The sequence below is a fragment of the Labeo rohita genome, unplaced genomic scaffold (assembly GCF_022985175.1).
Source record: "Labeo rohita strain BAU-BD-2019 unplaced genomic scaffold, IGBB_LRoh.1.0 scaffold_98, whole genome shotgun sequence".
Lineage (NCBI taxonomy): Eukaryota > Metazoa > Chordata > Actinopteri > Cypriniformes > Cyprinidae > Labeo > Labeo rohita.
Genome location: NW_026129942.1, coordinates 256,126 through 284,098, shown reverse-complemented (window position 1 = coordinate 284,098; position 27,973 = coordinate 256,126). Strand labels below are relative to the sequence as shown.

The 27,973-nt window shown below is 33.5% G+C and overlaps 2 protein-coding genes across 3 annotated transcripts in view; one reads left to right on the top strand and one right to left on the bottom strand.

Annotated features, from left to right (window-relative positions):
* The window catches only part of slc5a10 (solute carrier family 5 member 10), a 29,432-nt gene extending 20,643 nt beyond the window's left edge, over positions 1–8,789 (top strand). The window contains exons 10-15 of the mRNA XM_051105391.1: positions 1,415–1,522; positions 1,624–1,768; positions 2,204–2,372; positions 5,247–5,462; positions 7,354–7,444; positions 8,297–8,789. Of these exons, the coding sequence (XP_050961348.1) occupies positions 1,415–1,522; positions 1,624–1,768; positions 2,204–2,372; positions 5,247–5,462; positions 7,354–7,444; positions 8,297–8,493 (926 nt within the window). The 3' untranslated portion in view covers positions 8,494–8,789. The remainder of the gene's footprint in view (positions 1–1,414; positions 1,523–1,623; positions 1,769–2,203; positions 2,373–5,246; positions 5,463–7,353; positions 7,445–8,296) is intronic.
* A 2,212-nt stretch (positions 8,790–11,001) lies between these two features.
* grapb (GRB2 related adaptor protein b) lies at positions 11,002–26,900 on the bottom strand. 2 transcript variants are annotated; one of them, XM_051105386.1, is made up of 5 exons: positions 26,505–26,900; positions 25,309–25,406; positions 20,490–20,609; positions 15,439–15,607; positions 11,002–12,350 (listed from the first exon to the last, which is right to left on the bottom strand). In XM_051105386.1, exons 1-5 carry the CDS (start codon positions 26,580–26,582, stop codon positions 12,171–12,173), a joined length of 645 nt encoding a protein of 214 aa, XP_050961343.1. In that variant the 5' UTR covers positions 26,583–26,900; the 3' UTR covers positions 11,002–12,170. The 2 variants fall into 2 exon arrangements, with proteins under 2 accessions (XP_050961343.1, XP_050961344.1); XM_051105387.1 differs by having other exon boundaries at positions 25,323–25,406.
* Between the last annotated feature and the right edge of the window lie 1,073 nt (positions 26,901–27,973).

Genomic DNA, 27,973 nt, shown 5'->3' with positions numbered 1-27,973 from the left:
CCTTGTCGTTCAGTAAAGTCCTGTGGGGCTTTTATGTTACTTTGCCCTATTTCTGTGGAGCTGGAAAGAGGAAGAGGCCGGACGTCTGGATACATGCACCGATGACGCGGCGTGCCGGCCGAATTTTACTCTGTTGAGTCAACAGTTACGTGGGTTTGGGCGGGGTATCCGGGAAGAAAAAAAAGGGGCAGGAAACCGAAGAAAGTGAAACAGACACTTCCTATTTCCTCCCCTCGACTTTGTATAAGTAAAGTAACAGTTGCAGACAACTTGGCCTGGTTGTCACACATGAAAGCTTCCACAAGTTTATTTCAGTAAATATAAAATTCTGAATCCATTTGCATTAATGTGCATTTTTTCTAGCTATAATTCTAGCTTTAATATATAGCCTGCTATTCAGACAGTTTCTGATATATTTGATAGTTCAGTATTGGATTTGTATCTTACTACACTACAAGTCAAAATAAAAATTTGTTTAAATTTGCATTTGTTTGATTCCAAGTACAGCAAAAACAGTAACATTTCTAAATATTTTTACAATTTAAAATAACTGTTTTCTATTTGAATATATTTTAAAATGTCATTTATTCCTGTGACAAAGCTGAATTAAAGCATCATTACTCCAGTCACATGATCCTTCAGAAATAATTCTAATATTTTGATTGGCTGCTCAAAAACATTTTTTATTATTATTGCTGAAAACAGCTGAGTAGATTTTTTTTCAGGTTTCTTTGATGAATATAAAGTTTAAAAAAAGCATTTATCTGAAATCTTTTGGAGCATTTTAAATGTCTTTAAAGCATCCTTTCTAAATAAAAGTATTAATTTCTATACTTTCTTTCCAAAAAAATACTGAGTCCAAGCTTTTGAATGGATTAGTGTATAATGTTATAAAAGCTTTTTATTTCAGATAAATGCTGAACTTTGGATCTTTCGATTCATCAAGAATCCTGAAAAGTATACTCAGCTGTTTTAAATATTGATAATAATTTAAAAAAAATGTTTTTTGAACAGCAAATCAGCATATTACAGTTATTTCTGAAGGATCATGTGATTCTGAAGACTGGAGTAATGATGCTGAAAATGTAGCTTTGATCACAGTAATAAATTACATTTTAAAAAATATTCAAATAGAAACCAGTTATTCTAAATAGTAAAAATATTACAAAAATATTTCGTTGTATTTTGGATCAAATAAATGCAGGCTTGGTGAGCAGAAGAGACATTAAAAATCTTACTGTTGAAAAACTTTTGACATGGTAGTATATTTTACATTATTTGCATTTATACAAATTATTTGTTTCATAATTGTCACTAATTATTTATCATCATACATTATACATGGCTATCATAAAATAAACAGAAGGTTCCCACTTTCAAAAAAATCTACATTATTACATCTTTTTTTTTTCAGACACAGTGGCTTGTGTTGACCCTGAAGAGTGTTTAAAGGTGTGTGGTGCAGAGGTGGGCTGTTCCAACATTGCTTTTCCAAAATTGGTCATCGAACTCATGCCCAGCGGTAATCAGAAATTGTTAACATGTACTTGTCCAAATGCATAGTCCGTGCCATGGTCTTTATTAGCATAAATCATGCATTTGCACATGTGTTGCAGGCCTCAGGGGGGTTGATGATAGCTGTAATGATGGCCGCTTTAATGTCATCACTGACCTCCATCTTCAACAGTAGTAGCACCCTCTTCACCATGGACATCTGGAAGAAGTATCGAAGAGGTGCTAGCGAGAAGGAGCTGCTGCTGGTTGGCAGGTGTTTATGACTGTTTGTTTGTATTTCATGCACCAAATTGTGTTGCCTATTTAAAATCATTAATCGTTATGACACGCATTAAGGTTACTTGTTGTCTCCAATGTCATGGTGTTTTTTATGCAAAAGCAATTACATGAAAGAATGTAGAAATTATTCATAGCCTCAGAAATGCAATGCACAGTATGAGCTAGGCATCAACAGGTAGATTCATCATTAGCTCATATTTGTGTTCTGTCATTGGGTTGAGATCAATTTAAATTGAATAAAACCACAAATACTTGTTTATAAAACTATACAATGGAGTAATAGTGAAATTTTATGAGCAAATATTAGAACTTTATTGACTTATTAACATAGTGACTTTCATTTTCCATATTAAGAACTATGGGCAAAACTCAACATGATCATAAAATGCATGTCAATTTGTTTTTCCAGGATAGTGACTGTTATTTTGGTGGTGATTAGCGTGGTTTGGATCCCAATTCTTCAGAGCGCCAACAGCGGCCAGCTGTATGTTTACATCCAGTCAGTAACCAGCTATCTAGCCCCTCCTGTCACTGCCATTTTTGTTATGGCTGTTTTCTGGAAAAGAACCAATGAGGCGGTAATGCACACACAAACGCATACATACAACAAATAAACTGTCTGATGCCTCACTTAGACTATGTACATATTGACATACTAATATTAAACAGTCACATGCATTTGAAGAAGCCACTTCTCTCTTGTGAAGAAGGAATGTCTGGCAGTTTTAGTGCAACGCATTAGTGAGGGTGTGTGTGTTTGTCTGTTCAAGTACACAAAGAGTGTGAACATGTCTGAATGACAGCAAGAGAGAGCATAACTTTCACTTAGAGGTGATTGAGAAGATACATACCCGTATTTTACTATAAATAGGGCACGCCTTAATATAAGCCATTTAACTGTTGTGTTACTGAGTCATTATAAAATGTGCTTTTGCAAATGAAAAACACACCCGTGTGTAAGATGCATCTTATTTTTACATTCAGTACAACTGCATGTGAAATTGGTCTTCTATGCTGTTTATTAGTGCAATAATGTTATGGTGAAAAGAATATGTAAAGTAGTTGCATAAAGCAGATGGATAGATACCAGTGTGAAATGCTTCCTTGAGGTCGTTGCTGGGAATGAACAGAATATATTCTTAGAACAGGAGCAACATTGTGTGAGAGTGCATAAACTACAGAAAAAGGAAAAAGGCCTCGTGATTCACTCATTTGATTCTGTGAAACCCCCCAAACCTGATGTGCTTTGACAAATATGCTTAGAATGAATGTTTCAGAAAGATTGCGGTGTACCAGGCTGATTATCCTGGAAGTTTTACTTGCAGCAAAGAACAGAACTGCAGTTTTCACATTGTTTGCATTAAACTTACTGTATTCTATAACTAGCTGTTAACCAGGCAGTTTAACAAAAGAATGAAAACCTGTTGAACAAACCATTTAAGAGATTTAAAACTGGGAGGGTGGGATTTCAAAGTTCCTGTTCGTTTTTACCCCAGAGGATCATTTAGTGGAAAGTTATCCTCTGTCCCCTACAGCAAATAGGAAATACCCATTTTAGTTTGTGAGATCTCAGATAAGAATAGTTGCTCTGAAAAAAATCATTAAGTAGAGAACTTTATTACGATTATTTTAACGTTTTAGGCCATGTTATGGTGAAAGCTAATGTTCCCTCGAGAAAAAAAGAAGCTTGCCTAAAGAAAATAAAACAGGCCCAGTGACATTCATAGGGTACGGAATAAATCATTACAGTGAATGTGTTTGTGTAATTGCATCCGTGTGCATCAGTGAAACGCAGTATACGAGAATAAAATCAGTTAAACTTGCATAATAGATCAAATCTGCTGTCTTTACATGCATGTGTCTTAACACATTTTTGGCAAGACACTTGGATAGATATCAGTGAAATATGACTTGCTTCGCAGGAACTGCTGTGCTTGTCAGGGGACTTTCACACCTCACTCCACCCTTGGGTAGACCTTAAATAAGCAAATAAGAGCCTGTCATGTCAGGAATCTTAGCTCAGAGTTCATTCAGTACATACTCTCAAGATACCTGAAATGTTTAAAAATAAACAATTAGTTTAACAGTCTCCCACGGTCAAATAACACACTGAGTAAACTCCTCTGCTGGTATGTCATGCAACAGAGAATGCCAAATCTACCTGGAGCTCAAACAGTAGAAAGTCATAGGTTCTCAAGTTAACTGATAAAATATGTATTTTGAATGCAATGTAAGCCAGTTTGGATAAAAGTGCTAAATTAATAAATGTGACCCTGGACCACAAGACCAGTCTTACGTAGCACGGGTATATTTGTAGCAATAGCCAAAAATACATTGTATGGGTCAAAATTATAGATTTTTCTTTTATTCCAAAAATCTGGATATTAAAGGAACACTTTTTTTTTGAAAATAGGTTCATTTTCCAACTCCCTTAGAGATAAACAATTGAGTTTTATTGTTTTCAAATCCATTCAGCCGATCGCTGGGTCTGGTGGTAGCACTTCCGTTGGTCTTAGTACACGATGTAACTACAGAAAAGTCAAGTTTTAAATAGGAAAAATATCGAAACTCTTTGGTCATTTTTGAGTGAGATGCTAACATTCTAATCAGATTCAATGATCTATGCTAAGCTATGCTAAAAGTGCATCCGCTAAACCCAGAGATCGGCTGAATGGATTCTAAAACGGTAAAACTCAAATGTTTAACTCTAGATGGGTTGGAAAATAAGTCTATTTTCAAAAATAGTAGAGTGATTCTTTAAAAAGGAGAAGTCCACTTCCAGAACAACAATTCACAAATAATTTACTCACCCCCTTGTCATCCAAGATGTTCATGTCTTTCTGTCTAAAGTCGTAAAGAAATTACGGTTTTTGAGGAAAGCATTTTAGGATTTTTCTTCATATAATGGACTTCAATTGTGCCCCCGATTTTGAACTTCAAAAAAGTAGTTTAAATGCAGCTTCAAAGGGCTCTAAACGATCCCAGCTGAGGAAGAAGGGTCTTATCTAGCGAAACAATTGTTTTTTTTTATTTCGGAAAATAAAAATGTTATACTTTTTAAGCACAAAAGCTGGTGTAGCACAGGCTCAATTATTTGTGAATTGTTGTTCTGGAAGTGGACTTCTCCTTTAAGTAAAGATCATGTTCCATGAAATTATTTTGTAAATTTTCTTACTGTAAATATATCAAAATGTAATTTTAGATTAGTAATATGCATTGCTAAGAACATATGGCTAACATATGGCTAACTTTAAAGGCGATTTTCTCAATATTTTGATGTTTTTGCACCCTGAGATTCCAGATTTTCAAATAATTGTATCTCGACCAAATATTGTCCTATTGGCCTAAAAATGTACTGTTATGACTAGTTTTGTGGTCCAGGCTCACAGATGTAAATGTTAAAGCTTTTCTGAAGAGTCTTCCTCTGTTTTTGTTTGGCATTGTGTACGCAGGGAGCATTCTGGGGCCTGATGGTGGGTCTAGCTGTGGGATTGACACGGATGGTTCTAGAGTTTGCATTCCCTCCCCCTCGCTGTGGCGTTTTTGACCCTGCTCCTTCCGTCCTAAGGAGTGTACACTACCTGCACTTTGCCATCATACTCTGTGCCCTCACTGCTATTGTTGTAGCGGTGATCAGTCTGCTGACCCCTCCACCCACTGATGAACAGGTAATAGCATTTCTTAGAAAATGTTTTCTTAGATAATTGTTTTACACCCACAATTACACCCAAGACTTAAAGCATTCTTGTAGCTTCTTGTCTGGTCTTTAGACTTTGGCTTAGTTTAGAATAACATATAATACCTTTTAGTATTGTGCAGTGTAACAGTTCAAACCCTAAATCGCTTTGAATTGCACACACATTGTACATTTAAAAAAAAAAACAGGTACAAGTGGCTGAGCAACATAAACAGCTTCGTCAATTAACGGGATCCATGTTAACTGCATACGCTTCTTACTAATGGTTGGAAAACTTCTTCAGTCGTAAAGAAATTATGTGTCTTGAGGAAAACATTCCAGAATTTTTCTCCATATAGTCGACTTCTATGGTGCCCATAAGTTTAAACTTCCAAAATACAGTTTCAATGCAGCTTCAGAGGGCTCAAAACAATCCCAGCCAAGGAAGAATGGTCTTATCTAGCAAAACCATCAGTTATTTTCTCAAAAATGTACAAGTCATATACTTTTTAACCTCAAACTCTTGTCTTGTCCATTCTCTGCGATGCGCATGCAAAATGTCAAAAAACTCCCATCTCATTTTCTATTTTTCATCTTACCTCTGTAGTGCATATTAATGTAATATTTAAAAGCACAGCTGGTTTGTTTACAGCGGTAACCAAGGAAACGCTGTATTGCCTCTGTTCCATAAACGCCACCTGCTGTCAGAGAGTGCATTTGCGTTCTCATTCAGCCTGTCTGCTGTTTCAGTTTAGTTCAGATATGTCTTATGTATTATGATTACACAAAGATAAGACCATTCTGTTTTGCTTTAAATTTTGAATTATACAATCTAATTTACGTTGAAAACTGCTCATGCTGTTTGGATCGTGATTAACGTGCAGTAGTTCTGCAACTGCATTCTGATTCATATAAAGGCACAGTCAGGGGGAGAAAAAACGTGATTTGTGAAAGCGCCAGAATCTTAAGAAAAACCGTGATGCAAATTTTTGATCAAACCAGCCAGCACTAGGCTACTACCTTTCAAAAGCTGGGGGTCAGTAATATTTTTGTAAGAACTCACTTAACCAAGGCTGTATTTTTTATCTAAAATACACTGAAGACAGTAATATAATGAAATTTTGTTGCAATGGAACAGAACTGTTTTCCGTCAGTAATTTTAGAATTTAATTTATTCATTTGGTGGCAAAGCTAAATTTGCAGCATTATTACTCCAGTCTTCAGTGTCACATGATCCTTTAGAAATCATTCTAATATGCTGATTTGCTGCTCAAGAAACATTTCTTACTATTATCTGTGTTAGAAAAAGTTGTGCTGCCTAATCATTTTTTTATAGAAAGTTCAAAAGAACTTCCTTTATTTAAAACAGAAATCTTTTGTAACATCATAAATGTTTTTACTGTCACTTTTTATCAGTTAAATGCATCTTTGCTAAATGTTTTCTTTCAGAAAAACCTTACTAGACAACAATGCAACTCCCACGTTCAAGGTTTAAAAAACGGTAGCAAGGACATAGTTAAAATAGTCCATCAGTGACATCAGTGCTTCAACTATGTTATAAAGCTACGGGAATACTTTCTGCGCGCAAAGAAAACAAAAATACCAACTGTGCATTATATATGCATTATATATTGCAGAAATAATAAGAATAGTATAGTAGCATGCCATTCCAAACTTTAACTAGCCTGTACAATATATATATTCGCCAAATATACTGTACTATACTATACTATACTTTTACTGTGTAGAATGCTTAATCAATCCTTTCCTTCTGGATTTGTTTGAAATGTAATGAACTGATTTACTAAATTTAATAAAACCAGTAGTATATATATAGTATATCTTGTCAGTATATCATGTGGCTGTATTTGATTTTGTTTCAGACACGTAATCTTACCTGGTGGACTCTTCACAACAGCACTGAGAGAGAAATACCTCTACAGAAAGTAACTACAGTCAGCCGCAGGACGGACGGTATGGAACACACACACACACATGCACACACACTCATTGTGTATGATTTATAAGCTTTTGACAAGTCCCCATGAGTGTGTGTGTATTCAGATTTATGTCCCCACCAGGATATATAAACCAAATGCAAACATACACACACATACACATTTCAGTTTATCAGTAAGGACATCCACTGTTTTAAAAGTGGGTTTAATGATACTTTCTGTCAATCAGACATCTAGCCCTAAACACATCACTAGATTTAAATAAAAACATGATATGGTTGATTTATACCGTAAGCCTCATTGACTAGTAAGGACTAGTCAGTGTTCAACAGCTTTATATAAGTTAAGACATTTCTGAATAGTGAGGACATTGTGGACCTCGCAAGTATAGCCAAACCTGTACACACACTAATCCAGCTTCCTAATGCAGAACGGAGGTGTGAGAGGAGTTTCCAGCATGATAGATCTCATGAGGATTGTTGCGGTCTATTCATTAGGGTGTGGTGCTGTTCTACATTTGTGTATCAGTTGACAAAACAAAAGTGTCTTATATGCGTGAGAACACACACAAGGAACTGAGAAAATACCAATTGTCAATTTTTGCCTTGGAATGCGCAAAAGCTGACTGCATACCATGGATTGTGTTACCAAACGCATCATTTGAATACTCTAATGAAGTTTAAAATTAGATTTCTCAGTGCGCAAGCACGCAATATGCCATTTAATTCAACTATAAAGCCTATTATACATACTAATTCACATTTTCGAAATTGTCCCATCTTAATACTTCGGTGTTCTTTCAAGAACCTGATGTATTCTTCATGGTATTTCAGTAAATTTCACATCCAATATTTTTGTTTCGATATAGGTTGTGAGTCTGTGCGTAGGGGTAAGTGTGTCCGCACAGCTGGGTTCTGTAGTCCTCGACCTGGCCGATTTGCAGCTGGGACGCCGCCTCCAATGATTCACAGTACCAGAGAAGATCCCTTCTGGTCTCGTTTCTGTTGTGTCAATGCCATCATTCTCATGTGTGTCAACATCTTCCTCTATGCTTACTATGCATAACACATATTGTTTTTTGTCTTTTTGATACAAATGCATCACCTAGACTTCTGATAAAACCTTTGGGATTTTACTTATTACATGTCATGATAATATTAGAATTGATACAATTAATAAAAGAAATAGTAATATAAATTCTATGGAAGCTTGTTTCCACTACTGACTTTTTTTTTCTCTAAACTCAGAAGTGTAAAGTGTAAGAGATATAAATTCTTAAAGGAGAAGTCCAATTCCAAAACAAAAATTTACTTGTCATCCAAGATGTTTGTGTCTTTCTTTCTTCAGTCAAAGAAATTATGTTTTTTTGAGGAAAACATTTTAGGATTTTTCTTCATATAATGGACTGCTATGGTGTCCCAAATTTGAACTTCCAAAATGCAGTTTAAATGCGGCTTCAAACAATCCCAAATGCGGCTGTAAACAATCCCAGCCGAGGAAGAAGGGTCTTATCTAGCAAAATGATCGGTTATTTCATTTAAAAAAAAAAAATTACAATTTAAATACTTTTTAATCTCAAACGCTGTGTATTCTAGTTCAAGACAGTTAGGGTATGTTGAAAAATTTCCATCGTATTTTCTCCCTCAACTTCAAAAATCATTTTAAAATCATCCTACATCGCTGCAGAAGTACTGACCCAGTCTTTGCAAAGTAAACATGCAAAGAAGATCAAACACCCTTAACAAAAAGGTAAAAGAGCGATTTTGAAGTTGAGGGAGAACATGAAATGGGAGTTTTTCGACATACCCTAACTGTCTTGAACCGGAAAAAAACAGAGTTCAGGCAGACTAAGACAAGACGAGCGTTTGACATTAAAAAGTATATAAATTGTATTATTTTTATGAAAACAACCGATCGTTTCGTTAGATAAGATCCTTATTACTCGGCTGGGATCGTTTACAACCACATTTGGGATCGTTTGAAGCCGCATTTAAACTGCATTTTGAAAGTTCAAATTTGGGGCACCATATCAGTCCATAATATGGAGAAAATCCTGAAATGTTTTCCTCAAAAAAAAAAAAAGTTTCTTTACAACTGAAGAAAGAAAGACATGAACATCTTGGATGACAAGGGGGTGAGTACATTATCTGTAAATTTTTGTTCTGGAAGTGAACGTCTCCTTTAAACAATTCTGAAAAAAAGTCTACCTCTTGCAATTGTTTGTTTGGTTGCTTTTTTTTGTAGTTGTGAGTTTATATTTCACTATTGCAATTGTTTATATCTAGCTATTCTAACTTTTTTTCTCAAAATATATTTTTTAAAGAATTGTGAGATAAGAAGTCATAATTACCTTCTTATTTATTTACTTTTTTAATCCCATGGTGGAAACAAGCTTCCATAAAATCCCTTTAAATTATTGGGCTCCATAAAACATTTTCTAGATTGTGTTTTAATAGTTGTTCAGTTAGATGCATATATGCACTACATTAAAGAACTGTATATGTGCTTTTGAGAATAGAGCAAAAAATAAATTACCATGAGTTTTCTCACAGTGTATGCTTAGAAGATAATAGGTTATAGAGCTTATAGTGTATGTTTGATAAATATGTTCACATTGACTGGGAAAAAATAAATATGCTCATTACTAGATACTCCCAAAGATGTGGGTGTTAATTAAACTGCAGTTTTGCTTCATGAAAATAAATGAACAGTGATTATACTGTAATTTTTTGTACAGCACACCATTGACTGTGTAATTTGTGTCTAAATAATTATTTCAACAATTGCGTGAGAGTAGCCATAGTTTATATGATTGCAAGAAAAGCATGTAAATGATTTTAAGAGCAGAACATTAGGGTGGGTTATATGAAATGTTAACTTAAATATTTGTGGCTATTTAACTTTTTCTTAATTTATATTCTTTTATTGTTAATGTGCAAATGAAAAAAAATGATACATTAAAATCACAAAGCAATGTGTAAACCAAGTGTTCTCTGTTGGCAGATTTAAAAACATTTTGGGCTAGATGTACAAATCCTACTTTATATTTAGCATACTAATGTGAACATTAAAGACAAGCAATATGCTTAGTAAATAAAAGTTTATTTTTCCCTTGAGTTGATAGCTCATAGAGACAATATCTGCTTGTAAAATACATCCTTACATTATCATTACACATATACATTACAACCTGACGTGGCTATATTTCTACAAAAGTTATACATTGAAAGTGTCTATCATATGTTAAGCACAACATAAATAGCAATGCTTGCTATCTAAATGTGTACAGGCAATTTATATGTTAATAGGTGTGAAGACGAGTCAGCGGTTTGACTGGCTCATGTTTTATTGCATTACATGTCAGAACGCCAGCGTTGCAGCAAAGCATTGCTTGCTGATATACTGTATATTTTGCATATCACTGAACAGCAGGGGTAATTTTACACATCTTACATGACGAAGTAAATAAAATTGCATTGCTTGTTATGAATTATGTAATCGGTAGTGAAAAATTATTTTAATTATGTCACTCAAAAAATAATATCAGCTCATTATTGCTTATTTTTATGCTCATTACGTAAACAGCACTAGATGTCCCAAATGTTTTCACATGGTATAGGTGGATCCAACATTTGTTTTCCATTAGAACATCAGTCAGAGGTCTTCCTGAACAGACATGTGAATGATAACAACGAAATAACCCCAATGAACCCCAATGAAAATATATATCTATCATTTCCATGTATCCTATACAATATAGTTTTATAATCACCTCTGTATTTAACAACATAAATACATTTTCTGATGGTTTTATCAATGATTTGTTAAATTATGGTTTAGAAAATGTTAAATTAAATTTATAATAATTACTAGTGGTGTAAAATACATTTTTATGGTAAGAATTTCAACATTAAACAGTAAAAAATAAATATTGCCACTAAATAAAATTACAAAAATGAATGCGACAGGCATCCTGGGCACTCCAATCTGTCACTGGATGATCAAAATAATAGCCCCACCCCAAACTTACATCATTGGCAAATGTTTTGATAGCACCACAAAACCACAGTGTTTACAGAGAAATCAACATGCAAATGATTTAAAGTTGTTTCTACATGTTAATGTTTTTTCACAGAAATAAATACATTTCTTAATATCACAAAAATTGCCAGTAATTCTCAAAAGTATGTTTATGGCATAAGCACAATAAAGAAAAAAAATAAAGAAAATAAATATAGTATTTGCTATGTATGTAGAAATTCATATTGAATAAAAAAAAGAAATATATAGTTCACTTCTGGTTGAAAAAAATGACAATGCATTTTTGTGCTATCAACATAAAACATTAGGCGCAATAGGTAGATACTCTTATTCTAAAGCCAAACCTTTATTTGAAAGGACTTGAAAGTATTTAAAAGAAGAATAGACAGGAAGTTCAGATAATGGCTGATCAATAAGTAAATGACACTGAATTGTTATGTTCCTTAAGGGTGTTACTAAACTGGTTTGTTGACAAGGTGTAACTGATTTTTGATTTGCCTTCTGAAAGCTTTCAACATACGATAATGGGCAAAGCCTGACCTTTGACACATGAGGTTGAATCACAAACCTTAAATACATCAAACATTGATGACTAAGGCTTAATTTACCTTCAGATTTATGAAGAGTATGTGTGACAGATCAATACATCTGGGCTCTCATCCAATGAGTTTAACTGTACAGGATGGTAACACGCATGAAGTTCAGTGATAAATTGGCTGCACATACTCTGGTGGAAACACACCCACTCTTCCGCGGCACCGCCCCCTCCAGCACTGAGCATCTGAACAGTCGAGCAGGTCGATGACGTCACCACGCAAGAAACGTAGATGAGTCGCATGATTGGACGTGAAGTCAAAGAGGGCATGGGCATGACGTGGCCTCTGAAACAGAAATACACACACACGCAAACTCACAGACATGACAAGACTGTGCACTGGATCAGAAGTCAAACAAAACATAGTCCTACCTCTCTCCACCTCAGAGTAATAATACAACGTGTTATAAAGTCACATTGTGAGATTTAAAGACATGACTATGCGAAATAAAGTCGCAACTACAAGACATAAAATCCAAATTCGGGAAATAAAGTTGCAATAATCATAATTATGTAATGTAATAATTGCAATTATAAGAAAAACATCTCACAATAAGGCTATAAGAAAGTTGCCACAATTATACTCACAGTCGCAATTAGAAAAAATAAAATAGAAATTTAAGAGAAAGATGTAATTGTAAAATACAGTCACAATTACAAGAAAAAAAACTGATATTAGGGGAAATTTGCTACATTTGAGATAAAGTCACAACTGTCAGAAATAACGTCACTTAAAAAAAAAAAAAAAAATGTAACTAGAAGCCGTAAAGTTTAAACGTGGGAGAAATAAAGATTCAGTTGTGAAATATAGTCACAATTACAAGAAAAAAGAGGTACAATTGGGAAAATTTGTAGCAGTTATAAAGTCACGACTGGCAGAAATAAAGTTGCAAATGTAGGAAACAGGTCGCAATTACAAGAAATAAAATAAAAAATACAATTACAATTACGTCTCTCACTTAAGAGAAAGTTACCACAATTGTGAGATGTAAAGTCATGCTTGCCAAAAATAACACTCCTAATGTTGGAAACAAAGTCACAATTAAAAGAAATAAAATAAAAATTTAGAAGAAATTAAGTTGCAATTGTCAGATACGGTCATAATTACACGAAAAAAATTGCAATTACACGAAAAAAATTGCAATTACAAGAAAAAAATCATAAATGTATGAAACAAAATCACAACTGTGAGATGTAAAGTCATGACTGTCAGAAATAAAGTTGCAAATGTAAGAAACAGGTCGCAATTACAAGAAATTAAAAAAAAATTACAATTACAGCAAAAAAAGTTGCAATTATGATAAAAAACATTTTAATTATGAGGAAGTTGCCACAATTGTGAGATGTAATGTCATGTTTGTCAGAATTAACTTTGCAAATGTGAGAAACAAAGTCACAATTAAAAGAAATAAAATAATTTAGGAGAAATTAAGTTGCAATACAGTCATAATTACAAGAAAAAAGTTGCAATTACAAGAAAAAAAAATTGTATGAAACAAAATCACGACTGTGAGATGTAAAGTCACGTTTGTCAGAAATAAAGTTGCAAATGTAGGAAACAGGTCGCATTTACAAGAAACGAGTTACAATTACAGAAAAAAAACATTTGCAATTATGAAATGCAATTATGATAAAAATGTCTCAGTTATGAGGAAGTTGCCACAATTGTAAGATGTAAAGTCATGCTTGTCAGAAATAATGTAGCAAATGTGAGAAACAAAGTAGCAATAAAATAAAATAAAAATTTAGAAGAAATTAGGTCACAATTGTGAGATACAGTCATAATTACTAGAAAAAGTTGCAATTACAAGAAAAAAAAATCATACTTGTATGAAAAGTCAACTGTGAGATGTAAATTCACAAATGTAGGAAACAGGTCACAATTACAAGAAATAAAATAAAAAATTACTATTACAGGAAAAAGTTGCAATTACGAAAAAAAAAGTCTCACTTATGAGGAAATTGCCACAATTGTGAGATGTAAAGTCATACTTGTCAGAAATAACGTGGCAAATGTAAGAAACAAAGTAGCAATTAAATGAAATAAAATAAAAATGTAGGAGAAATTAGGTTGCAATTGTGAGATACAGTCATAATTACAAGAAAATTGTGCAATTACAAGAAAAAAGTCATAATTATAAGACAGAGTCACAACTGTGAGATACAAAGTCACGCTGTAAGAAATAACGTTGCAAATGTGAGAAACGGGTTGCAATTACAAGATTAAAATAAAAATTACAATAAGGAAAAAAAGTTGTAATTATATTGTATTATTATGAGGAAGTTGCCACAATTGTGAAACGTAAAGTGATGTTTGTCAAAAATAACTTCGCAAATGTGAGAAACAAAGTTGCAATTAAAAGAAATAAAATAAAAATTTAGAAGAAATAAAGTAGCAATTGTGACATAGTCACAATTACAAGAAAAAAGTTGCATTTATAAGAAAAAACATCTCAATTATGAGGAAGTTGCCACTATTGTGAGATGTAAAGTCATGCTTGTCATAAATAAAGTCGCAAATGTAAGAAACAAAGTCATGACAAGAAAAAAAAAAAAAATTGAGAAGAAATTAAGTTGCAATTGTGAGATAGTCACAATTACAAGAAAAAAAAGTCATAATTGTAAGAAACAAAGTCACGATTGTCAGAAATAAAATCTCAAATGAAAGAAACAAAGTCAAAGAAATAAAAATAAAAATTTAGAAGAAAAAGTTGCAACTGTGAGATACAGTCACAATTACAAGACAAAAGTTGCAATTACAAGAAAAAAATTGTTATGACTGTAAGATATAAAGTCACGGCTCTCAGAAATAAAGGTGCAAATGTGAGATACAGGCACAATTACAAAAAAAAAAAAGGTTACAATTAAGTGGAAAAAGGTCCCATTTGTGAAAAACAGTTGCCAAAATTGTGAGATATAAAGTAATGACTTTAAGAAATAAAGCTGCAAAACAAGGTTGCAATTAGAAGAAATAAAATCAGAAATTAGGAGAAATAAATTTGCAATTGTGAGTTCTGAGAAAAAGCTACCACAATCTGAGATTAAGTCAAAATTTATGAGAAATAAACAAATAAACTAACTAAAAAGCTGTAAAAACTGGCTTCCACAGGTAACTCTATCCCAAAGCACAACTCTAACCTTTAACTCACCCTAAACTCAGCAATCAAGACAAAGGAGGGCCATGTAGCCATTGTAGCTTTGCATTCTGCCTTGAGCCAAGAGATCAAAGATTGACTTTATAACCTTTATTGGTCATACATCCTTTCGCTTTGCAAATTTGCAGATCAGAGTTCACCAGAGTTAAACCTTGGCACCTCTGTAATGCTGTTCAATTCCCAAACATCATGTGCTCATGTACATGTGACAGCTCTTACAGCTAATGATCCCTCAGGCTCTTTTAGGAAGACGGTTCTCTCTTTGGCAATGCTGTTGATTTTGTAGAAGTCCACAAGCTGGTTGAGGGAGCTGAAGACTTCATCCCATATAAAGAACTGCCCTAGTCCATCTTTCAAAACCTTAAAGTGCTGCACATGGTCACCGTAACTAGAGAAAGAAAGAAAAAAAGAGAAAGGGTTATTTACATTCAAGATAAAGTGGTAGATCTTGGCTTGACTTACCAGTCTATTAAATCAGAACATAACAGTGTTTGATTAAAGGTTTTGCTTAATAAATCACAGTTTGACATTTCAGCTCTCAGCAAGTTTTTGAATCTCAATGACGTAGGAGCACAGAGTTAATAACTTTAATCAAATTAGACTCTGAACAAGTCAGTGCTTATTCTCCTGCAGATTATATACACCAAAGAGTACACTGAGGTTAAAGATGTTTAAAATTAAGCAATCCAGTCAATATGCAACAATATCTATATCCGTATGCATATCCCATCAAGATGTAATAACACAATACATGCATTGTATGTCCTGTAATTGCGTGAAAAATGTTTTAAAATCAATAACTGCTCTCCAAAAACATATTACCCTTCAGTGCATTCAGTATCTGATTGCTGAGTACTGGAAATTAGCCACTCTACATATCTGTCTATTTTATAAAATGTTATTTTTATTTGTGTAATAATTCTTATCATTTGCATTAATATATTTTAAATATTTTTTTAAATAAATATATGTTTTTAAATAGTTGCTTAACATTTTTGTGGAAACACTGATACATTTTTTCAGCAATCTTTGATGAATAGAAAGTTCAAAAGAACAGAATTTATTTAAAATGTAAAAACTTTTTAAAATAATTTAAAACAGAAATCTTTTGTAACATTATAAATGTATTTATTGTCACATTTGATCAATTTAACGCATCCTTGCTGAAAAAAAGTATTAAATTCTTTGAGAATCCTGAAAAAAAAAAAAAATTAATTTAAACCAAGAAATATACAATGTCATTTTTCTAGTAATTTTGTTTATTTGAAAAATATATTGTTGCATTTCACAGCCCATATAAATTACAAAATTATATAAACTATAAATATAAATATATATATAAATATAAATGTAAGAAAAATTAAAATTATTGATTGTTGATGGTTTGATATAAATAATTTTACAGAAAAATACATTTGAAAACATGCTATTAATTGTTTCTGGGTTATTGAGAAATGTGCAGGCTCTGACACACACCATGAGCCTGCGGCATGTGTCTTTAATCACCCGACAGTTCCACCCTACCACACCTGCTCTTAACCTGTGTGGGTTTTGCTCACACACATATACACACACACACATAGTGATGCTCATCAGTCCATGCAATAATGCATGGATCAGCCAGCTTGTTCAGACAGAAACGCTGACAGAATGAGGAACTGCCTAAGGGATTTGGATTTGTGTATGTGTGAGTTATACCAAAGATCTTGAAAACAACAGGGCATGTTTAGGGAGAGCAAGCCTGAGTCAGTATAATCACAGTCATTAGATATGACTTATACCAGAGCCATATTAGCAGTTCTCATATTCAAGCTCCAACTCATTGGAGTGTCTGATTTTTGTGTAGCATAGTGGTTTCTTTTACATTAAGCTTTTAAAATGATATAATGACCGTTTTTGTTATTCTCCATGAGTTCAAAATGCCTAACTATATAACTATTGAAAAGTTTGGGACTACTTGTATAATGCTATCTTTCATTCTTTTTTTTTTATCATTTGAAAAACATTTCTTAGTTATAAAAAAAAATGTGTTGCTTAATACTGTATTTTGTGAAAATGATACATTTTTTCAAGAATCTTTGATGAATAGAAAGTTAAAAGTACAGCATTTATTTGAAATAGAAAACTAAATTAAAAATGTCTTTTCTGTCACTATTAATTATTTTTTGCTGAATAAAATGATTAATTCCTTAAAAAAGTAAAGAATTAGTAGTGTATGTGTATGTATGCCACAAACAGAAATACATCTTATATCATATCTGTACTGTGTATATTAGTTCTGTTTGAAAATCCTTTTCAATAACATTTTCAAATTCACTTTTTTGTATTTAATTCATTTAAATAAAATGACTAATATACAAAATAATGATGAAATAAAATCTAAAATGGAAATGAACTCTTCAACCCCATATGTACAGTATGTGGTGACTGCATTAAATTCAATTTACATTGAATTGATTTAATAGAAAGCATCTTAAATGTTTCTACTTTAATATTTCCAATAACCTGTAAAATAAAAATGTCAAAATATACATGAAATAATTTTCTATTGCCATTCAGAGTAACAGATATATATTCATGTAAACATGAAACAACATAATTATTCTGAGCTGTTATTGCTAAAATATAATAAGTGATCACACTAAATTGTATTGTATTTTAAATAATTAAAATCATCTGGCTGACAAATTAATAAAACCTAGTGAATCATTAAATAAGAAATCTTTTAATGCCATCTAATGATTCTTGTTCTAAATTAAGATTTTGTTTTTGGCATATAAACTATTGTCTTCGACCCACGTATGACCCACGTATTCCTGAATCATGACTAGTCAATACTAAGGTTACTCAATAATTTAACAACTATGACACAAAACACCTGCTCAAGAGTCACCGAGCATATCCCCAGAGGGTCTGTGCATTAACAAGGTTTTAAGACATCCCTAGTAAAAAATAAATATACTGAAATGTATTTCATGCTAAGTATATTACAAATACATTTACATATTATGTACTTAATAAAAATACCCTGCAATATACCAGTATGCTAAACTGGTATATTTAAAGTCTGCTAAATTGGAACAACTAATTTTGTACTTAATGCACTTTAATTGTGCCGAAGTCCAACTGAAGGTATACTTAAGTATATTTGATTGTGCTAAAGTGAAACTATTGCAAGTATACTTTAAGTACACTTTAAATATCTTGCATTTAAAGACCGATATTATTCAAAGATCATACAATCCTCATCAATAGTGATATTAAAACTTATTTTAGACTTAATATTAGGAAATGTGCATTTTGCACATATAGTACTACAAATAAAGTTTAGCTACAATTTTTATTTCAGTAAGTCTCAGTGATATGTCAGTAAATGTTAATAGATCTATACTTAGGGATGATCTTTCAAGCATTAGCTAATGCTCCTAAAACAATAGCTGTTTTTATACCAGGGGTCCTTGGGTCTATAAAGGTTGTTTTACGGGCACATATAACTGATTATGACTGTCTTTCTCTCTTTCCCTTTCTTTTGTTTCTTGCTTTCTTTCTCCTCTACACCCGTAAGCACACACAGAAACATCTGTGCTGTCCTCAGGTACTGAAGCTTGTTAGGAAGCACCATACTAATAATACATGGCAGAATTGGATTCATTGTGCTGCGATTGTGTTGCAACTGTCCCTCGATTTCTCTTTCTATTTCTTTCTCTCTGTCTCAGTAGGATTTGACGTTTTAGGTCAGGTCTTCAGAGGTGTGCGGCAAAGCGATCTAAAAATAATCTATACATGTCCACCCTCCCAATGCATGCCAACGTTTTCAATAGAATTCTATGAGCTGTAAATAAAAGAAGAAAAGAAAAGGTGTTGATGCGGTTTTTCAAATCTCTAAGTATTATGCTCTTGCACTTCACCGTTTGTGCTGTATAAATGAATGATACCTGAAATCATACAGCCTGTCATTTTAAGGCAATTGGCTTGGCAAATAGTGGACAATAAAATGGGTGAAAAATCGAATTTAAAGGGATAGATCACCAAAAAAATGAAAATTATCTCATGATTTACTCACCCTAAAGCCATCGTAGGTGTATATGATTTTCTTGTTTCAGATGAATACAATCAGAGTTATATTAAACAATGTCCTGGCTCTTCCAAGCTTTATCATGTCAGTGAATGGGTGTTGAGATTTTGAAGTCTAATAAAGTGCATCCATCCATCATGAAAGTACTCCATGTGGCTCAGGGGGTTAATAAAGTCTGCTTGAAACAAATCGGGTGAGCGTGTACAACATTTATCTGAAGCTAGAGATGACGGGTTATAAAGTTTTAATTATCCATATTTTTCATAAATAAATGCATCGATTCACTTCAGGAGGCATTTAATAACCCCCTGGATCTCATGATGGATTATGCACTTTATAGGACTTCAAAATCTCAACAGCCATTATAAAGCTTAGAAGATCCAAGACATTTTTTAAAATAACTCTGATTATATTTGTCTGAAAGAAGAAACTCATTTACACCTAGGATGGCTTGAGGGTGAAGAAATCATTGAGTCATTTTCATTTTCCCAAAAATGAAAATTCTGTCAACATTTACTCACCCTCAAGTTGTTCCAAACTTGTATGAGTTTCTTTTTTTTCTGTTGAGCACAAAAGAAGATATTCTGAAAAATGTGTGTAACTAAACATGTGCTGATAGCCACTGACTTCAGTAGTACTCATTCAGAAACTCATTCAGGTTTAAAACTAATGATTAAATGATGACAGAATGTTTATTTGTGGGTGAACAATGCCTTTAAAGTACACAATGACACAAAAACCTTAAAGGCTCTTTTGACTTGGGCAGTGACCACCTAGCAACTACGCTAACACCCAAGCAATAACCTAGATAATATATATAGAGTGTTTCTAGAAAGTGTTACGAAATGTACTTTTTGGTTGGAATATCTAAAAGGTTTCAGTTTCCACCTAGAGAACTCTGAACTGTTTAAATAGGTTCCGGAGTGCTGGGAGCAAAACGATTACATCACAGCAACACGCTACCATGCACTCCACTCTAATTAGAGTGTGTTAATGAAGAACCAGATAAGGTAACAAGGACACACATTTACACACACACACACATGAATATGCAAGTACACTCATGTCCACTGTCCACTTTTGCAGCAAATGCAGGAAATAATAATAACATGCCTTAATAATGAACACAGTAGATGTTTGTGGTGTTCTGTATAGTCCAGTGCAGGCAGGTTTCATTTGTAAGGGTGCATCTGACCTGACAGACACGGAGAACTCTCCCGGTGTGCTCTCGCTCTCCCTAATGAGAAACGCACCACACTCTAGCGGTCTCAGACGGTTTTCTGCAGCCTGCCGGGAAATTCCGCCCACAAACCACCTGCAAAATACAAGCTCAGCTGTCAGTCCAACATCATATTATATATTCCTGAATTGAAAGGGGACTACGGGTACAGTACACTTTAAAAATGATTTAATCAAGTAAATAATGTTCCAAAAAATTACACTGACAAGAAAAATGTTGTGGGATTGTAACAATTTTCACTTAGAAGTGAAATTCATAAATAATTACAAAGAAATGCCAAGTAACACACTAAATTAAATGTGAAATTCTGAAGCCTAAAATAGTTTTTAAAGTTTTTTTTATTTACTTTGAGTTTTTTTTTTTTTTTTTTTTTTTTACAGTGTACTTTATTGTAGAGTGCAATTTTAAAATCTACATCATAACATGAGTTCTGACCTTTGTCACAAAAGACTTTCTTCGTTGCCTTTTTTTCCTATCACAATTTAGAAATCATAAGAAATTATATATCAGTGCAAAAGTTAAAATCTCAAAATTCATCCTTTGAAAGGCATTTTAAAATCAGACATTGCATTACCACGGAAAATGTACATCAACATCATATCGCAAAATTTTTTCATTCATGAATTATAAGAACTTAAGTCTGGATAGTTCATTTTTATGTCTGTGTTCAAAAATGGGAGTGACAGTTAAAGGGTTAAGTCAAACCAGCAAGTACAAAATGTTTTGATGTTGTTCTTGCTGTTGCTCAAATAGGCCTATACTGAAAAATTGATTTGTGGTTTAGTCCCAGTCTGTCTTTTCCCAGCATGCACCATGGCTTAAATAATTAACATGGTTGCATTGTTTGACCATTTGCCAGTTTTATTTACTTTGTTGTTGTTGATTTTGTTGTCACATTCAGTATCTTGTGATGTCAGGACAAGTTTATTCCAAGTTTATTAATGTGTTGAGGTTTACAAGTATGTAACTTTTGTATTTTGTATTTCTTTAAGTGTACCTAGCACTTTCCTTTCCATGTTACCATTTATAAAAAGCACATACTATTGAATCATTTTAAATCACATAAATAAAGGGAATAATCTGCAATAAACTCTTTGCATAAACAATTTGAAGTTAGACTTCATCTAAATAGGCCACTATTAAATTTGCATTCATGCATTTGGTATTTAATCTTTTATACTGCATTTAAAGTGTATATTTTATCAGTTCATACATTCCCTGGGAATTGAACCTTTGAGCGTCGTATTGCTTGTGCCATGATCTAATGTTTTAGGTACAGAATTGAAAATATTATTATAACAATGCCAAATCTGCAACTTAAACTGTCAAATTAAAATGAATATATTTGCTCAAAAAGCCATGCAAACAGTTTTAACCTTCTTTTTAAATTCTAAAAATATTTCATTTTTAACCCTTAACTGACACCCTCCATTTTTGAACATAGACGTAAAAACATGCCAAATTAATATAGTTATAATTCATGAACGCTTTTGAATACAGACCTAAAGTTGGTTTCTTTTTAAAGGAGACAATGAGCAGATTATTCAGTGAAATTATTTTAAAAAATGAAACAATAAAAAAATCATAGAAGTTTAAATTTACTGTAAAAAAAAAAAGTACTGAACTATTTTTTATTATTTTTTTATAAAATAAATATTTTACAAAATAGTTTTTAAGTCAAAATTGCTTTAAAATTGAAGCCTTCTTTTATGATGTAGATTTTTGAGGTGCACTCTTGTTGTAAAATAATGTATTACTGTTCCTACATACTTGTAACTAAAACAGTGGTAAAATATCTATTTAGGAGTCTTAGACCTTTCCAACGATATATATAGTTTGTCATGATTAGATTTAATTGTAATTTAGTGAAGGCGTCCCGCTAGCAGGAAATTGACAGTTATGAGATTACAGCTATTTTTTTGGTAATTGAGTTCAGAGCGATTGATCCCCTTAAACATTAAACAATTTGTTCACAAAATTCCCAAGAGTTAGAATTAAAATTAAAGTGCATGCACTGCGTGCATTGTTTTCTTCTTATTTGTATCATTGGATGTTTTCAGATTTTTAGAAATGCAAGTGCCTGCACGATATATATTTAAATGACATGTTTAATTGCATGAAAACATTCTGCCATCTTATGCTTAATAAGCAGCTTCAACTACATTTATCATAAGCCAGCGTTTGATCTCATTCAGTCCTCTCTATTTAACCATGATTGTGAATTTTAACTGACTCATCCATTTATTTCAGAATGACTGGCAGGTTCTCAGTCATAAACTGCTATTTTCAGGTCAAGCTACAGCATGTTTGTCTGGGTTTGGTCGGGGCTTTGACTTTGGCCTATCCTCAATACCTCACAAGATTCTCAATCTTCCATTTTATGGCAAAACAGGGCAAGGACATCCTTACCTGGCATATGTCCCTAACAGTTTCAGTCCTAGTCACACCATTGGGAAGGCCACACCCACAGCAATTTGTGAGTCATATGACATCACAATGAGGTGAAATAATGGGAAACCCCTACATTTGTATTTCTGATGAAGCTACTTCTTTAATTTTTTTCTAGCCTGGATGACACAGATTGATTCTTCAACACATATAATCCTAAACCCAACCCTAAACTTGCTCCATTGAGGATTCAAAAGCACCTTTCCAACTCATGGGATGCAAATGCCATCTTGCACAACACAATTAAAACTAGGGCTGGGCGATAAAACGGTAACAATAATTATCACTATACAATTTTCACTGGCAAACCAATAACAAGAGTTCAGTAAATGTCCGCTGCTTGAACTGCGCCACACGGACCATTTATCTTCTTGGCTTAAAGGATTAGTTCACTTCCAGAATAAAAATTTCCTGATAATTTACTCACCACCATGTCATCCAAGATGTTCATGTCTTTCCTCAGTCAAAACAAAGTTTCAATGCAGCTTCAAAGGGCTCTACACGATCCCAGAGGCAAAATAAGGGTCTTATCTAGCGAAATGATTGGTCATTTTCTAAAAAAAAAAAAAAAATTCACATACTTTTTAACCACAAATGCTTATCTTGCACTAGCTCTGCTATGCACGTCTTCACGCATTGCATAATCATGTTGGAAAAGTCATGCATGGTTAGTTCTTTGTCTATGTACTTTGGTTCAAAAAGGTCTGGTATTAAGGTAGGGTAAAAAATCTCATTTTCTCCTCCAACATCATTGTTTTACCTTTTTTGTAAAGGTTGTATAACTTTCTTTTCAGGTTCGCTTTGTAAACACTGGGTTGGTATTTCCGCCTACGTCATGCCTGCGTGATTACGCAATGTGTAAGGTCAATCCAGTGCAAGACAAGCATTTGTGATTAAAAAGTATGTACATTTTATTTATTTTATAGAAAATTACCAACGTTTTGCTAGATAAGCCACTTATTCCTCGGTTGGGATCGTGTGGAGCCCTTTGAAGCTGCATTGAAACTGCAGTTTGGACCTTCAACTCATTGGGCACTATTGAAGTCTGCTATATGGAGAAAAATCCTGAAATGTTTTCCTCAAAAACCTTCTTTTCGACTGACGAAAGAAAGACGTGAACATCTTGGATGACATGGGGGTGAGTAAATTATCAGGAAATTTTTATTCTGGAAGTGAACCAATTCTTCAAAGTTCAGACCATGACATTGAGGTGCTATATGTGTGGTTTTAACTGTAGTTATCATGATCTAAAGGCATGCTACGATGGAAGATCAATGGTAAATATTAGTAGAACTCAAAGCCTCAGTTTCACAGACAAGGCTTAAAAGAACACTCCATTTAAAAAAAAAAAAAATAGGCTCACTGTCCAGCTCCTCTAGAGTTAAACAGTTGAGTTTTACTATTTTCGAATCCATTCAGCCGATCACCGGGTCTGGCGGTAGCACTTTTACATAGCTTAGCATAGATCATTGAATCTGATTAGACTGATAGCATCTCGCTCAAAAATGACCATATATAATGACTAGATTTTTCATATTTAAAACCTTAGTCTTCTGTAGTTACATTGTGTACTAAGACTGACGGAAAATGAAAAATTGTGATTTTCTAGGCTGATATGACTAGGAACTGTACTTTCATTCCGGCGTAATAATCAAGGAACTTTGCTGCTGTACCATGGGTGCAAGTACTGCTCACTGCAGAGCCTAATGGCCTCCAGCTCCCCCTCCCTGGATGTCCAGCTCCACCTCTGTGTGAACTAATGGGTAGAGTTATGTTTAGGATAGGGTAAGGGGTAGGGTTAGGGTGTAATTAGGTGTCTATCTCCACTCATTACCTCCAGCGAGGGGGAGCTAGAGCTCCAGCTTCTCCCATTTGGCTCTGCAGCGAGCACCCTCTCCACGGGTGCAGCAGGTGCAATAATATTACGCAGCGCCTGAAAGTGACCGGCACTAAGTTTGTGTGGATGCAGAGTTGCAGCCGGCAGAGTTGACGCTGCGTAACATCATTGCGCCTCCTGCGCCCATAGTACAGCAGCAAAGTTATAAAATGTCACCTCCATACTAACGCAAGCAACTACTACTGTGAACTCAAGCTATTGTCAAATGTGCATTTCTAAGAGACAAAAAATGTATACTATTAATATGGCAGCCTGCACTGCAAACTATGCTGAAGCGTCATCCAAGTCAGGCAACACAAACCTGTTTTATGATTTTAAACAATATCACTCATTAGAACTAAGAAATTAATTGTTTTTGCCTGCAGCATCTTGTCTTAACGAATTTTGCTTTGTCATTCAAAATTAAAACCACATGCACGTGATACTTACGTGTGAGGTCTTACATTGATATAGTTCTTTGGTACATAGCCCCGCCTACCAAACAGCTCAGCCGTGTACCAGTTCGGATCATCATCCATGTTAGTCACCTAAAATAAACATAAGATCAGTATTCAGATGTCCATTAGGTTTGATATTTCTCCTCCTAATTTAAAAATAGACTAAGCCAGGGTTTCCAAAACTAGGGTTCATGAATCACTGTTTATGTATGAGAAAACAAAATCTAATAATTGATTTTATCTATCTTTAAAATGTTAATTCATGTTTTGAAATGTATATATTTTATATATTTTCAAACTTTGTTCTTATTTTAAAATATTTTTAAATTATTTACTTTTTTTAAATAAAATGTATGAAATATGAAAATAACTGATCGTTATGCTAGATAAGACCCTTCTTTCTCAGCTGGGATCGTTTACAACCGCATTTGGGATTGTTTGAAGCCGCATTTAAACTGTAATTTGGAAGTTTAAAATCGGGGCACCATATCAGTCCATTATATGGAGAAAAATCCTGAAATGTTTTCCTTAAAAAACATAATTTCTTTACGACTGAAGAAAGAAAGACATGAACATCGTGGATAACAAGGGGGTGAGTAAATTATTTGTAAACTGTTGTTCTGGAAGTGGACTTCTCCCTTAAGTTGTCTGTATATGCTTTTTGAAAATTGCTACATTTCTAACTTTATCATTTGCTTAGGTAGTGGAAATTTTCAAGTGTCCATGGAAACTGTATGTAATTTCCCAGAAAACATAATTTGATAATCAAAAACAAAAAAAACAGTTTGCAAAGCAATGCAAATGACCTGCCTCACACATAAGTTCAAGTAACACGTAAACAAACAACTGACTGTGGTAGTGTAGTGTTTTACTGACATATACAGTTTTTTGTAAGCAATTTTTTAAAACAGATCTCTAATTTATATAGTAGCCTATATAAATATCTTTGCACAAGAATTATCTTGTACTGTACCATCCCACAAGCTACATATATCACCAGCTATTCACACAAATATCTGTTCTGAAACACATACTAGAACACTGATGCACACACTCCCACTAAACTGACTCACTGATCTAGTTTCTTCTACAAACGTGCAGCATGCAGATCAGCATCTTTATAAATTCATCCAAGTGTGCTACATATTCACAGTAAACTACTGCATGCACACACACACTCAGACTCACCTTCAGGATGTCACCCTTCTGAAAACTGAGCTCATCGCATTCACTCGCTCTAAAACTGTAAAGTGCCTCAGCCTCCATTGAAGAAAGAGCAGAAAAAGAAAAGATCAGACAGGCAGTGAAGTGGAGATGAGACTGGGATGAAAACAAGAATGAGTTCAGAGACAAAGGATGGGAAAAGGGTGAGCGCAAATGGAAACAGATGAAATGGTGAAGAAGACGATTAAAAAAGGATGGAGTATGGAGATGTTTAATGGAGAGGGTGAATGAGAGAAATAATTTGGAGAAGAATGATAAGTAGCCTTCAGAGAAACTGGAGCGACAAAAACACTGAGTGGAAAACTGAGGAAGCACAGTGTTGATAGAGAATCTGAGAGATTATGTGTGTCTGCCGTAGTACAGCTGTGCACGCTGGGAATGGAGGAGGATGGAGAGAGACAAAAAGAGAGAGAGAGGGAGAGAGAGAGGAAAGTGTGAAAGAGAGAATTAAAGTGGGCAGGAAACTAGTGACCAGATTAGAATATTGCACACTTTCCATTAAGTGCCTTAGATATAAAGGCATATAATGTAAACTACCAAAAAAGCACATTTGAGTGAATTTGTTTCTTGTTTTAATTTATACCATATGCTTATGTTTAAATGCTTTCAATACACAAATCATCTTTTTTTATCCTCTAAAAAGTCTATATATAAAATACATTTGTATGTATGTGGCTGTATGTATAGTAAAAGTAATTTTAAAATATATGCATTTTTATTATATATTTACACATTAAATATTATATATAGTAAATTATATATGAATAACATAATAAAAAAACACTATCAGTCAAAAGTTTTTGAACAGTAAGATTTTAAATGTTTTTTAAAGAAGTTCCTTCCGCTCACTAAGCCTGCATTTATTTGATCCAAAGTACAGAAAAAACAGTAATATTTTTAAAATATTTTTACTATTTAAAATAACTGTGTTCTATTTGAATATATTTTAAAACGTAATTTATTCCTGTGATCACATAAGAGAGTTTTGCTTTATATTTTTGTAGTTGCACAAAAAAAATAAATTGTTCACACACATCCATTTGTACAACTACAGTATTATACAGTATATATTTAGAAATTATTTAACTTATTTTAGTATTTTTATGTGCAAAATTAAATAATAAAATCTTGTTGGACATGGCTCATGTTTGATATCCTCTGGCAGTTTTCTGTTCAAACCAACAACATGACCCCTTATTAAGAGTGCTTGCTGCAGCTGTGCATGTGTTTTGATTGTTATGCATGTTGGTCACGTCCTCTCTGATTCAGATGACACGATGTTTAATAAGCGCACATGGTCACACAATATCTCATTTCTCCCTAGCTGCCTCTTTACTTAGTGCAGCTTGATTAACTCATTTTAAAGAGAGCATTTCAAAGTCATATAGCTTAAACATGAGACCGAAGTGAATATTTAATTCTCTGATTGGCGC